This window comes from Pteronotus mesoamericanus, unplaced genomic scaffold, assembly GCF_021234165.1.
Source record: "Pteronotus mesoamericanus isolate MK-2021 breed Mesoamerican mustached bat unplaced genomic scaffold, CSHL_Meso_final contig_73, whole genome shotgun sequence".
Taxonomy (NCBI): domain Eukaryota; kingdom Metazoa; phylum Chordata; class Mammalia; order Chiroptera; family Mormoopidae; genus Pteronotus; species Pteronotus mesoamericanus.
In genome coordinates, this window is record NW_026555245.1 from 10,344,185 (window position 1) to 10,356,909 (window position 12,725).

A 12,725-nucleotide genomic window follows, 5' to 3' on the forward strand; every position below is an offset into this window, starting at 1 on the left:
GAGGTAACTGATAGATGTTTCTCTCTCACATGTCGATGTTTTTCTCTCTTATTCTCCCCCAACCCCCGCCTCTCTCTCTCTCTCTCCTCTCTCTCTTTGAAATCAATGGATGTTATCCTCAAGTGAGGATTAAAAAATAAGTAAATAAAACAAGCAGAGTATATACACATTGGGACAAAAAAAAAAAAAAAAGCCTGTAGGCTATTATTAAAGAGAAGCACATTGTAGAACAGTGTGCACAAAACATGTATAATACTCAGAGCAATCATACTTTTGAGGGGAAAAGAGTATGTGTGTACACATGCACATAGAAAGAATACATATCAAACAGTGAGAGTAGCATTGGAGATTTTTGCTGTTTTCATGAACAATTTCTGTATTGCTTGTACTTTTATAAGTATGTTTTGCTTTTATAATCAGAAAAAAGAAAACAATGTACAAAACTTTTAAACAAACTAACCTCATTAAAGCATGCAGAAAATGAAACAACCCCACACTGATCACCAGGGCCAATTTAGAGCAGGCCACAAAGCCCCAAACAAGATGAAGAGGGGTTAGTGGATGGTGAGTTCATTGCAGGGGAGAGCATGTGTGTACAGGAGCATTGGAAGACAAACCCACACAGAGCCCAGAGTCATGAGAGCACAGAGGCCAGATGGAAAACAGAGTTCCAGGAAGGGAGCTAAGATGAGCATCCGAGGGCTCTTCCCCAAGCAGGAAGAGAGAAGCAGGAAGGCATTCCATATGCAGATGGATGGATTTGTACAAGTGACACAATGCTTGATCTGCAGCCAAATGTTGCTGCTTTCCATAGTAAGCCGCTGAGCACTGGTGGGAACCAAAGGAAGCCAGAGTGAGGTCAGGCTCTGTAGGTGGCTGGTCGCTGTTGGTGTTGGCAAAAAAGCCTAGGACTGCTTCCCAACAGGACTTCATTTTACTATTCTAAGTCACAGGTAATTAGACGTGTTTGAATGTTTCTTATGGAATCTTCCGAAACATAATGGCTTTGTTATGGATTCCTGCCAGATTACCTGTATTTCCAGGAACTTGTCCAAGCTTTATTTACCCACTCACCCTCCCAATTTTTATTGAATACTCTGTGCAGGTTTCCAAGCTAAGTGTGGAGATGAAATTAAAGGTAGTTCAGGAAGAGTTTCTTAGCCCAAGGAACTCACAGACTCATAGTGAAATAAACAAGAATGAGACAGTAACACATTCAAGTTACAATGTGAAAGCTTAGAAGAGTAGATAAGATAAGGGTTTGACTATATTTACTTTGTAACCCTGTGACCCAAGGTAACTACTTCAGTTAGTTTTGGGATCGGTATTATATCTGGTGTAATGCCTGCTACTGTGTCTGACACATAGTAGTTGCTATTATTGTCAAAGTCCCCTAAAAAGAATACAAGTGACCCTGGCCGAGTGGCTCGATTGGTTGGAGCATTGTCTCATGCACCAAAAGGTTGTGGGTTTGATCTCTGGTCAGAATGCGTACAGGAGGCAACCAATCAATGTTTCTCTCTCACACTGATGTTTATTTCTCCCTTCCTCTCTCTCTCAAGTCAGTAAGCATGGTCTTAGGTGAGGATTAAAAAAAAACAAAAAGGAATATAAATAAATCAAAGGTCATTTTTTTAATGGAAAAATAAAATAGATAATATCTCACAGAATTATTTTGAAAATTATAAATAATATCTTCCTTCTAATTACTTAAACCTACAAACAACAATCATTGCTCAACTCTGCTAGTCCTTGAAGTAAAAATAGAAACAAAATTGTTCCTTACTCTTTTTTTTAAAAAAAAAACTTAACATGATTGTTTTTTCTTGATGCACAAGAGCAGGTAGCATATTTTTCCCCCAAGATGCTCAATGGGCTTTTTTATTGCCTTCTGCACCCACAAATAGGAGCCTTTAGAATTTTTGGCCTTGGAACATTTCTGGCCCACCAAGTTATTTTCTTGCTTAGAGTAAAACCTTGCTGTAGCATATTTCGAAAAATCCATAGGAAGTACATGAGATGTATGTCCTGGTGTGCTCCCAGTAGGGAAGGAGGTTCAGCTCCATTTTAAGAGCCCTAAAGCAGGGGCCTAAGCCAGGGTATCATCAAGGTACTAAGACTCTGAGCTCTCAGGATACACCAGAAAATGTGGGCCCAAGGAAAACAAGATTATCTGGACCTGATACATAGCCTTTACCCCCTCAGAAAGGCCTGCAGTCTTCAACCTGTGTGATCAAGAATGAGCTGGTATTAGCCTATACCCTCTTAGACCACTATTGACACAGGCCAGCCCTAGCCCTGCATCCGTACCCACCCTCAGCTTGACCTGAGCAATGGATTTGGTTGTTCAATCAGTCAATAATACAGCTTCACTGAGTGTCCTTTCTGTGGGCAGGTTAAGCTCTGAGTCACACAAAACAGGGAGTTCCATCTGGTTGACTCCGCCAGGAGACAGCTGGTTGCTGAACTGCCTCAACTGTAAAGCTCTCGCTCCTTCAGCCTGGCTCTGTGCTTCATTTCCAGAGGCTCCCACAGCCCACAAAGACTCTGGCCAAGAGTCCGAGTCCATTCCAGAATACACAGCAGAGGAGGAGCGGGAAGACAGCCGGTTGTGGAGGACCGTGGTGATTGGAGAACAGGAGCAGAGGATCGACATGAGGGTCATTGAGCCCTACAGGAGAGTCATCTCTCACGGAGGTAGTCCGGCTCGGCGCGAACCTGGGGCCTGGGGGATGGGCAGCCATATTTTTTATTAGAAAACCAAACTGGGGTTCTCTGCGGCCTGACATCCCAAAGACCCCGTTGGGCACCCATGTTTAGGGGGCTGTAGAGCTGAGCAGAATACTTCTACTCAATTCCGTAAACATCAGAAAACCTACCAAACAAAGATAACTTTCAAATGTGAAAAATGCTTTTCATAGAACACAGCTGATAGTTACAAACTTCTGTGTACATTTCTTGAAAGCCATAGTTGTCCAATTTAATAGTGTCTGCTCTGAATTCCTCTGGGTTGATTGTAGGTTTTAACGGAATAGTTTTTGAGTTCGTACCACCGTAGCCTGTAGTAAGATCACTGCAGTAGAGCTGCTTCTAATTACAATATGGCCATTTAAATCCTCTTCAGAAGCTTTAGGAAATCTTTTTAGACTCATCCTTGTCATGTTTTCCCCTTACCTGAAACTGGCTTTTCTATAAACTCCATTACACCTATGCCTGACAACAGCCAGTTCCAGCCAAAGCCTTAGTGAGCGGCAAGCCGAGAGACAAAAAGCTGTGTTTTGTATTTCCAGTGCTTTCTTGGAGCTGCAGAGCCTTGACTAACATGGGATTCACAAAAAAAGTTGATGAGTACAAGTAACATATTTAACATTGTCAACTTCAGAAAACATAAACGGCTTTTTTGTTTATTTGCTGCACGCACTCCTCTCCCTCAGTGATCAGCCACCACCCTGGCCCCTCTGCTGACGCAGGAAAGTGTAAGCTGACAGGGCGAATGTTGTTCTCTCTTCCTTAACAAGGATGGGGAAATAAGTGTCTTGGAATGACATTAAACTCATAAAGCTTCTGTTTTCTAACTAGCAAAAGGACATTTTGTTCTTTCAATCCAAGCTCCCTCCACCCAGCAAATGATCCACTTTCCATCCCACGCGCTGCTACCTGTAGCTAAGTATCTGACCACCCAGGGACTAACCGCAACAGCGAAGGAAAATGCCAATAGGAGTCCTAGGCCATGAACTTCCTTTTTCCTGCTTTGCTGTGTGACCTGAAGCGGTAAATCCCCTTGATAGCTGCTGTGGGGCAGAGACAGCTTCCTCTGAGGGAAACTTCTGGCTTAATCTCTCTGAAGCTGACAGACAACGAGTCAGAGAGTCAACCCTTTTGTTATGATGAAAACCAACAACCTGAACATCACCCAGGTGTTCCCAGAAGGTCAAACCTCCTTTGCACCACCCACCGTATGCAAAGGAGGTATGATTTGTTTGCTTTTTGGAAATAAAAATAAATCAAAGGCTAGCTATGAAAGTGTCCTGAGCTCATTCTAAAAAGTACCAAAAAATAAAAACCAAACTGTACAACAGCGATAATTTCTGTACATTTTTACCCCTCGATCTTAAATTCAGAGCCCTTTTGTTGTGAAGAAGACAGGCTCACTGCTTCGCTGCTCTCCTAACACCTCCTACCCCTCCGGTGCACCCACCTGCTTGTTCTTTCCTCCAGCACAGGATCTTCATGTGGGTTGAGTGGGTGGGTCTGCTGCCTGAATTAAGAGAGAGCGATTGTCAGAACACTGGGGTCAGAAGAAGCCGCTGCTTCTGCCTGTCACATTCTTTGTGCTCCCTGAACTGCCCTCTCCGGGGTAACCTGGTTTGCTGTGCCCTCCACCCCGGCCACCTCCTCCCCTCGGCATCAGCTCCTCGCTGTCTGTGTTGTGAGCTTGATTTTTGGCCGTGTGACTGACTCTCCGGTTCGTTTGGAAGGCAAGGCCTCCTTTCCTCTCCCCAGCTCCGCCTGCATGAGCGTGCCCTGGCTGCACGCGCCCGCACGTTAGCAAGACGCCATCTCTTCCTACACCCTCAGCAGCTTGTGTTCTCTGTAGGTGAAGATCGTTCGGATGTTACCTCTGAATTTGCCAAAGCTTTGTCTTCTGTGTTGGAAGCTCACATCACTTTATTAGACCTTAGTGATGATAAAGCAATACTCCTTGCTTACCCATCTGTTGAGTATGTCATCCTGGCTTCTGATGAGCATTTAAAAAGCAGCACTCTATAGAGAACATAAATCTTGTTTTGGTGTCTTGCATTTTGCTGTAAGGAAGTTTTCCCATTCGGGCCAATAGAAAAGTGCCAGCTGTTTGTGCTCTGTGCCACTGCGAGATGGGGGTGGAGTGATTAAAAGAGCTGCATAAATTAACTGGAAAACAAGGCCTTACCAAGTGTCCATGCCTGTTGGGAATACCAGTGTGTGAGAGCAGTATTTAAACAAGTCAGTTTTCTGTTATTGCCAGAAGCCCTGTACACATGTAAAAATAACAGGGCTCAAGACCCATCTTTGCCACTAATTAGTCTGTGCCCTTGGTACATCACTTAGCTTCTCTGGGCCTAAGTTACTTCATCAGTCAAACGAGGGTGATATCCTATGAGCCCAGGAGCAATAGTGCCGCCGTCTGCTTATATAAGAAAGCAAAGGGAAGCCTGGGTGGTTTGGGTTTGCCAACCATGAGGCCAGAACTGGCCTTTTTTTGAACTTGAAACAGAGAACACATTTAAAAGACCAAGGACAGTCATGCCAAAGCATTGTAATGAGGAGTTTCCTTTCTTGTTTTTTGTTTTTGTTTTTACTTCTCATTTCATTATAGGAGATTCAGGTAACCTTCTCTGCAGTGTTGCTGGACAAATGATCCTGGAAAGAATGAGGAGAAGAGTTGCTAGCTGGTGTGTGTGTGTGTGTATGTTTTGGTGGCAACTGTGACATCTTCCCTTCTCTCTCCATCCCATTTGTGGGCCAGCAAACTTGTGTTACGTCCCTTTCATGCCTCTCTGTTCTGCCACAGGTAAGGTTTGCATCACTGCTTTAGAGGGTCTCAGGAGGCACCGCGATGGGGATTGCTCACGCACCTCAGCACACACGCCCTGAAGGACCCTCACGGTTATTGAAAAGCAAGTCTAATAAAATACATGTTTTTAAAACCTACACTTCAAACACATCATGAAGTTGCTGACAGGCAACTTCATTTGGGTGAGCGGCATATTTAGAAAAGAAATTGGGTTAGTCAGCCCCTTTGAGGATATCTGTGAGGGAAGGAGGGAATGGTCCCTCTCATTCTGGTCATGGGACTCTGTCAGCAGTTGCTGTTTGAAGCGTCTCCAAAGCCCAACAACAATGGCAACAGCTTTTGATTTAGAAGGAAGACTCTCACGATGAAACCTTTTCCATCCATTTTTGTTCTGACATCTCCTCCTCTCCTCCAGTTTTCTTCCTCACTCTTTTCTTCCCTTCCAACTGTTCCTCTGCCCCCAAGTACAAAAAGCCACCTCATTTGTAAATTTTCAGACATTTTTATCTGAAGAGACATTCCTGACTCAGACAGTGGTCAGAAGGTGGTAAGTTGGTCCTTAAGAATTGGTGAAACAAACTTGAGTGACCGTGATGCAATATTCCAAGGACAGGCAGCATTGGCACGGAGCTGAATTGTCACGTGAGATGATGTCTGAAATACTGTTGATAAACCTCAGGCTTTCATTTTCTTAAAAATTTCTTAGAAATTCTTCAGAAATAGAAAAAAGTCAAAGTAACTGGTCAGTTATACTCTTGAAGTCATTCTAGTAGTCAGACAGCTGCATTTAGAAAGATGCTTTTGTACATGTTTTTAAGTTGACTGTTGTCTGTTCTGAGGAAGTCACCTTTTTCATTGTGTTGAGTCCATACTGCACACCTTTGTGGCGTAGAATTGGTATAGCTAAGTCACCTTATCCTTTATGGATTTCTATTGAGGCATAAAGCTTCTTAAAGAAAATTGTTTGAAGAAACAAATACTTTTGTATTAAAATATATCTCTTTCTATCATTTCTCTTCATATCACATTCTCAAAAGAAGTTGGTAAATATCAACTTATTGGAAAAGATGGAACTAAGGCAAAAAGTCCAGAGGGAAACTACTGCAATCCTGCTTCACAAACATGTGTTTCATCAGATGTACACTTACATAGGTAGCCTCTTCTATAAGTGTTGCATACAACAACAGCAAATTAGTAATACACGCGAACCCATAATTTGATATATTTTTAGATGGTATCACTTTCTTCCCCCACCTCTTTTGTGGTAGAATCATACTCTCTCTTTGTAGAAAACATCTTATTAAACTGCTTTCAAGAGTTAAGCCCATCCAAATCTCTACGCAGACAGTATTTTACTGCCATGCAACGAGAGGGGTACTTGAGGGTTCTGAGAAGGCTGGGTCAGGCCTGAGGGTGTGTCCTGTCCTACTGAGAACTTTGAGGGACCCTCTACGTAATGATCCTGAAGTCCAAAACTATTTTGGGTGACAAAAATTGCAAGTGTTTAAAAGGAGGTATAAAAAAATATGAAAATATAGTACATTGCTTCCATTTTTAAGTCTGGAAGACACATGAAGTTCCACACCCAAATGTGCGGGGATCTGATCCGCTAACGCCATGAACTTCAAAGATGAACTCTAAGGAACACAGAGCTCGGGTGGAGCAGAGCTTTCAGAAGTGGGCAAGATGCCCTGAGATAGCGCTACCTTTTCCTTGACCCTTGGAGTTTCAATGACCACGCTTGTCTGTATCTCCCACTGCCTATTTTTTCATCCCATCTGCACATAACATTTCTATTCCCTGTCCCACCCATGTTACCAGAAGTAATTCTCAAGTTTTCCCAAAAGCACTTATTTTCATAAAACTCTGAGAGAGTGGGGCTTTACCCAGACCACCCCTTCTTGAGGGTGCCCCTTTCTTTAAGAGACTAGGCTCTGAAGTCTTTGCTCAGTTATTCTTTGCCTGGCCAGAACTTTCCATGTTTCCTGCACTGCCTGTTGAATCTGGAGATTGTGAGGACACTACAGGCAAGTGCACCTGTCCTCTTAATCAAAACCAAGGTGTTTTACTTGGCTACTCACTGGCATCTGGTCACTGAAGTGTTTTTCTGAGATTATATTGCAGTTCAGTGACTAAATTTTCCCTTCATTCTAGAAGTAAAAAGAGCTTACAATGATTATTCAGAAACTTCCTGCCCTAGCTGATGTGGCTTAATGGATTGAGTGCTGGGCTGTGAACAAAAGGGTCACCGGTTCGATTCCCAGTCAAGGCACACGCCTGGATTGTGGGCCAGGTCCCCAGTACGGGGTGCACAAGAAGCAACCACACATTGATGTTTCTTTCCTTCTCTTTCTCCCTCCCTTCCCCTCTCTCTGAAAATAAATGAATAAAAACATTAAAAAAGAAAAGCTTTCTTAGCCACTAATGGAAAAGAGTATTATACAAATTACCATATTTAAATATATAAATTAGAAACCCATAAATCAGAAAATGTTGCCCCACCCTTTGGTAAGTTGAATATTTATACACCCAGTCATGACAATGTACAACACATATAATTCTTCATAACATATGGATATCCTATATATGCAAAGATATTCACATATATTTAAGACTCTATATAACATATATGTTTACCACTGAAATATAGTTATATGTGTATATACTTATGAAAGTATAGTCTATGTAATACTCACTTAAAGATATCTCTTATATCTACATCCATACACTTGTCAAGGCCTCCAGCTTTATCCTTTCGGTTAAATATTATCTTGTTAAAGCTTTCAATTGGTTACAAATGTCTTTTTGTTTGTCCCCCAGGATACTATGGGGACGGCCTAAATGCCATCATTGTGTTTGCTGCCTGTTTTCTGCCAGACAGCAGTCGGGCGGATTACCACTATGTCATGGAAAATCTTTTCCTGTGAGTGATACTTATGACAAAGTGCTTTCAGTTAATGTCTGTGGGCATGTATGGCAGATAAGCATCTTTAGTAAAAGGAAATAAGTGATGTAGAATATTCTAAGCCTTTGGTAAAAAGTCAATGAAACCCCTGTCAAGGAACATTGCTCAAGAGACTAAAACCTTTGAAGTCACTCTTGCCAATAGAATGGATTGAAAACAAAACGAACACAGTTTCACCTGCATTTTAAAATTCTGTAACATTTCCCTTGGGTGAAGTGTTTTATTTGTTCCCCAAAATGTTCTTAGTCAACTGATGATAACCTGACTTTGTTTATATCTGCCCTTATTTAATCTGAGTTGCCCTTAGTATATGATAACATTGATATTTTTTGAAAGTCAGGTTTCTTACCCACACATTTTTTTTTTACTGTACCTGCATTTAAAAAAAAAAGATAACTGTACATGTAAATGAACAATACTCACTCTCAGAGAAATGATCTTAGGTAACTGATTCTTCTAAAGGTGAAGAGGTAATATGCATATCCTTAAATATCATGCACCCTGTCATTTAAATGCTATATAATTATGGTGTAGATAAGATGAAGTATTTCATGTGGGAGCTGAAAACACACCTCTCCTTTTCTGTGATCAGATATGTAATAAGTACTCTAGAGCTGATGGTAGCTGAAGATTATATGATTGTGTACTTGAATGGCGCTACCCCAAGACGGAAGATGCCAGGGCTGGGCTGGATGAAGAAATGCTACCAAATGATTGACAGACGGTAGGTGGGCTCCTTCATTTAATCCCTATTTTCACTTTCTCAATCAACCCCATTTCAAACTCTCTTAATCTACCAAAATGTAATTACATTTCGTGAACAATGAATTACGCAGAGTTGAGATAATAAACGATAACAGATTAATCAAAGTGCACTTGGTACCCCAAATCTAAATAAAGCAGATCCTCCCCAGATTTTGTTAAATGTTGTAATCTCAGACCTGCTGGCCTAGTCTGTTTTAAACTAGGCATATGTTATTGCCGCATGGAGATGCAACGCGAACTGGTAAACCAGTGTCCATGACTCTTTCAGGTGTCATGTGATCTTGATGCTATTTCTGTGCACTGGGACTACTGTGATTTCTGAAAATGCTGGGCTCTTATTTCAGCATTTGCTGTTAATTCACATTAACCACTAGCCCACATGGTGTCTCTGAGTGCCCCCTTCTTCAAGATACTTTATTTTCATTCATACTGCTTTTAATAGAACAAAACACATTATTGCCATGTACAGGGAAACCATCATAAACATACAAGTTTATGATATCTATGATAGGTGTGGCACTCACTCACATGTAGCTCCTTACATAACAATACATGAGTACCCTGTTATAGTAACTAAAATTTGTTTAATGATCTAAATATTCATAAAGGGACATTACTAATGCTAAAAGATGTGCCTGAAAATCATGCGCATTAAAATTGTAGCCTGAAGGCCAAACAACCACGTGATACACTATTTCTGTTTTCACTATATGTAAGAAGACACGAAGGCTCAGAGATAGATTAATTGTGTAAATTACCGGTAAGAGTGAATTCTTCCCAAAATAGTAAAGATAATGCTGACAAAAATGAAAAGCATTGTTAAATAAAAAATATGCCATGATGGTTACAGATTTATCGACTCCAAGAATACAACCATTCTATTTTACCTCTATTCTGAGAAAATGAGGCTTGAATCATAAAAGTTTCAAATTATATGTTGAAAAGCATTTTTTTATTAGTTATGACTATTCTACACTTTTGCTGCTAATAATAATCACTTGCCTAGAACTCTTTCTATATATTCTTATTTGGGCATATGCTTTATGTTTTAGTTCCCACTAAGAATGGGTTATAAGCAATATTTTTTTCAAAATAGGTTGCGGAAGAACTTGAAATCATTCATCATCGTTCATCCATCTTGGTTCATTAGAACAATCCTTGCAGTGACACGACCTTTTATAAGGTATGTTTATTATTATAGTAACAGTAAAAGCATTACTAGTAGATTTTTTAAAAGTATTAATTGATCTATAAACAAGAACTCATAAACTAAGAAGGAACTTGACATATTTGCCTCTGTCTTTTTTAAAAAAGATTTTATTTATTTATTTTTAAAGAGAGGGGGAAGGGAGGGAGAAAGAGAGGGAGAGAAACATCAATGTGTAGTTGCCTCGTGCGCCTCCTACTGGGGACCTGGCCCACAACCGAGGCATATGTCCTGACCGGGAATCAAACCGGCTACCCTTTGATTCCAGGCTGGCTCTCAGTCCACTGAGCCACACCTCTGTCTTTTCTAGAAAGGGCACCTCTGTCTTTTCTGGAAAGACACTTTGGACTGTCTAGCAAAAGGTCCTAATTGAAAGTGAGCATTATTTCATAATGACTATTTCTCCCCCATACCGTTATTATAAAACATGATCTCTGTGTTGGTTATTGTGAACATAGAAGATGAAGTGGGAATTTCTATGTCACATTACAAAAAGGAATAGACAATACTTTTAAAGTGATATATGATATTTTGTAGAAAGTAGAAAAGGTAGAGTAACATGACAATAGAAAATAAAGACAACCAAAGAACAGAAGCAGAAGCCATGTTTCATCTTCATTGTTCTATTTTTGTTTAACAAATATTATGAATGTCGCCAAAATTAGGTAGAAAGCGTGGGCAGCCATGTTGACAGCATTTTTTAAATTTCCCATTAGGTTCTTGGTTTCAAACTCAGTTCATTTCAGTGATTATTTATTCCTCATTTTGTTGTACTAGATGCTTTATAATCTCACATTTGGGGAATGCAAAGAAGAGTGAGATAGGCATAATACTGAAAGACTTGAAACAGTTACATGAAAGGGACAGTATGTATTTTCTAGAAATCTTTAAAAATATAATAAAGTCTTACCTAACATTGGGATACAGTTTACATAAACTGAAAATTTTCTACCTCAAAGGTATTAGTGAATCACTAAGAAAAACTCTGATAACTTCACTTCTGGAGAAAAAAATTAGAGGTTAAAATCTACCCACCCTATTTTATATAGATTTTACTATGCCTTCCAGAGTTTACCATTTTTTGCTCAGTGTTCACTTGTAATTATTTAACATTTCCATTTTATACTTCCAACAATTGAGTATCACAATTCAATTTAATCTTCCTTTGACAAGTTTAGCTCTTTACTATGCCTTGTCAAATTGCCTGAAAAATAACATGAAATATTTGATATACAAAAGCCTTTTATTTTAATGATAGCAGAAAACACTTTGACAAGGAGTGGGAATACATGTACACTGAAAAAACTTACAAAAAATTTAATGTATAAAAAAGTAAACATTAAAATTGATATTGATTTATTGGTTTTTTAAATAATTCAGTTTTTATATTTATAAAACATTCTTGCTAAATAAAATATTTGTTACTGTAAAAATATTGAAAACAGTTATAATTCAACATTAGTGAAGCAAGTTTCAATATAATCATAATTACAACAACAATAATAATAAGACAGCAAATAGTGTTGTGGTAAATTACATGTAATAATGGCTTACATTTATGGAGTGCTTACATGCATTATTTCATTTAATTCTAATGGCAATCTTCTGAAGGAAGTGCTATTTATTATTTTTGTTACACAGGAAAAAACCCAGAGGTTCAGTGAGGTCAAATAAATTGTCTAAATCAGGAGCCAGCAAACCCACACTATAATGATCCAATAGCAAATATTTGAGGTTTTATGGGCCATGCTGCCTCCATCACAAGTACCCAATCTGCCATTGTAGGACAGAAGCAACCGTAGACAATATGTAAGCAATAAGTATGGCTATGTTCCAATAAAACTTGATTTATGAATAGTGAAATTACATTTTATAAAAACTTTTACATCCCAAAATATTCTTGTTTTGATATTTTTCAGCCATTAAAAGAAACATAGAAATGATTCTTAGCTCAAGAACTGTAAAAAACAGTTAACTAGTTGGCTTTGGCCTGTGGATCGTAGTTTGCCAACACCAGGTCTAAGGTAACATAGCCAATAAATGAAACTTTGGTTTTAAATCCAATTGGCTGCCTAATTCTAAAGATCACACAGTGTAAGTACTTATACGTTGTACCTACAGTTTCATCATATAAGACCCTCTTTAAATATCCCCCTTCTGAATCAATTTACACCAACTTTTACGCTCTAAAGAAGAGGCCACTGTGATGTATTACAAGTCTGTTTTATAGGTTG

The 12,725-nt window shown here is 39.5% G+C and overlaps 1 protein-coding gene across 1 annotated transcript in view; it reads left to right on the forward strand.

Annotated features, from left to right (window-relative positions):
* PRUNE2 (prune homolog 2 with BCH domain) overlaps positions 1-12,725 on the forward strand; it is a 243,896-nt gene that overhangs the window by 212,771 nt on the left and 18,400 nt on the right. The window contains exons 12-16 of the mRNA XM_054583007.1: positions 2,524-2,697; positions 5,357-5,365; positions 8,375-8,477; positions 9,112-9,243; positions 10,381-10,467. Coding sequence (XP_054438982.1) covers positions 2,524-2,697; positions 5,357-5,365; positions 8,375-8,477; positions 9,112-9,243; positions 10,381-10,467 — 505 coding nt within the window. The remainder of the gene's footprint in view (positions 1-2,523; positions 2,698-5,356; positions 5,366-8,374; positions 8,478-9,111; positions 9,244-10,380; positions 10,468-12,725) is intronic.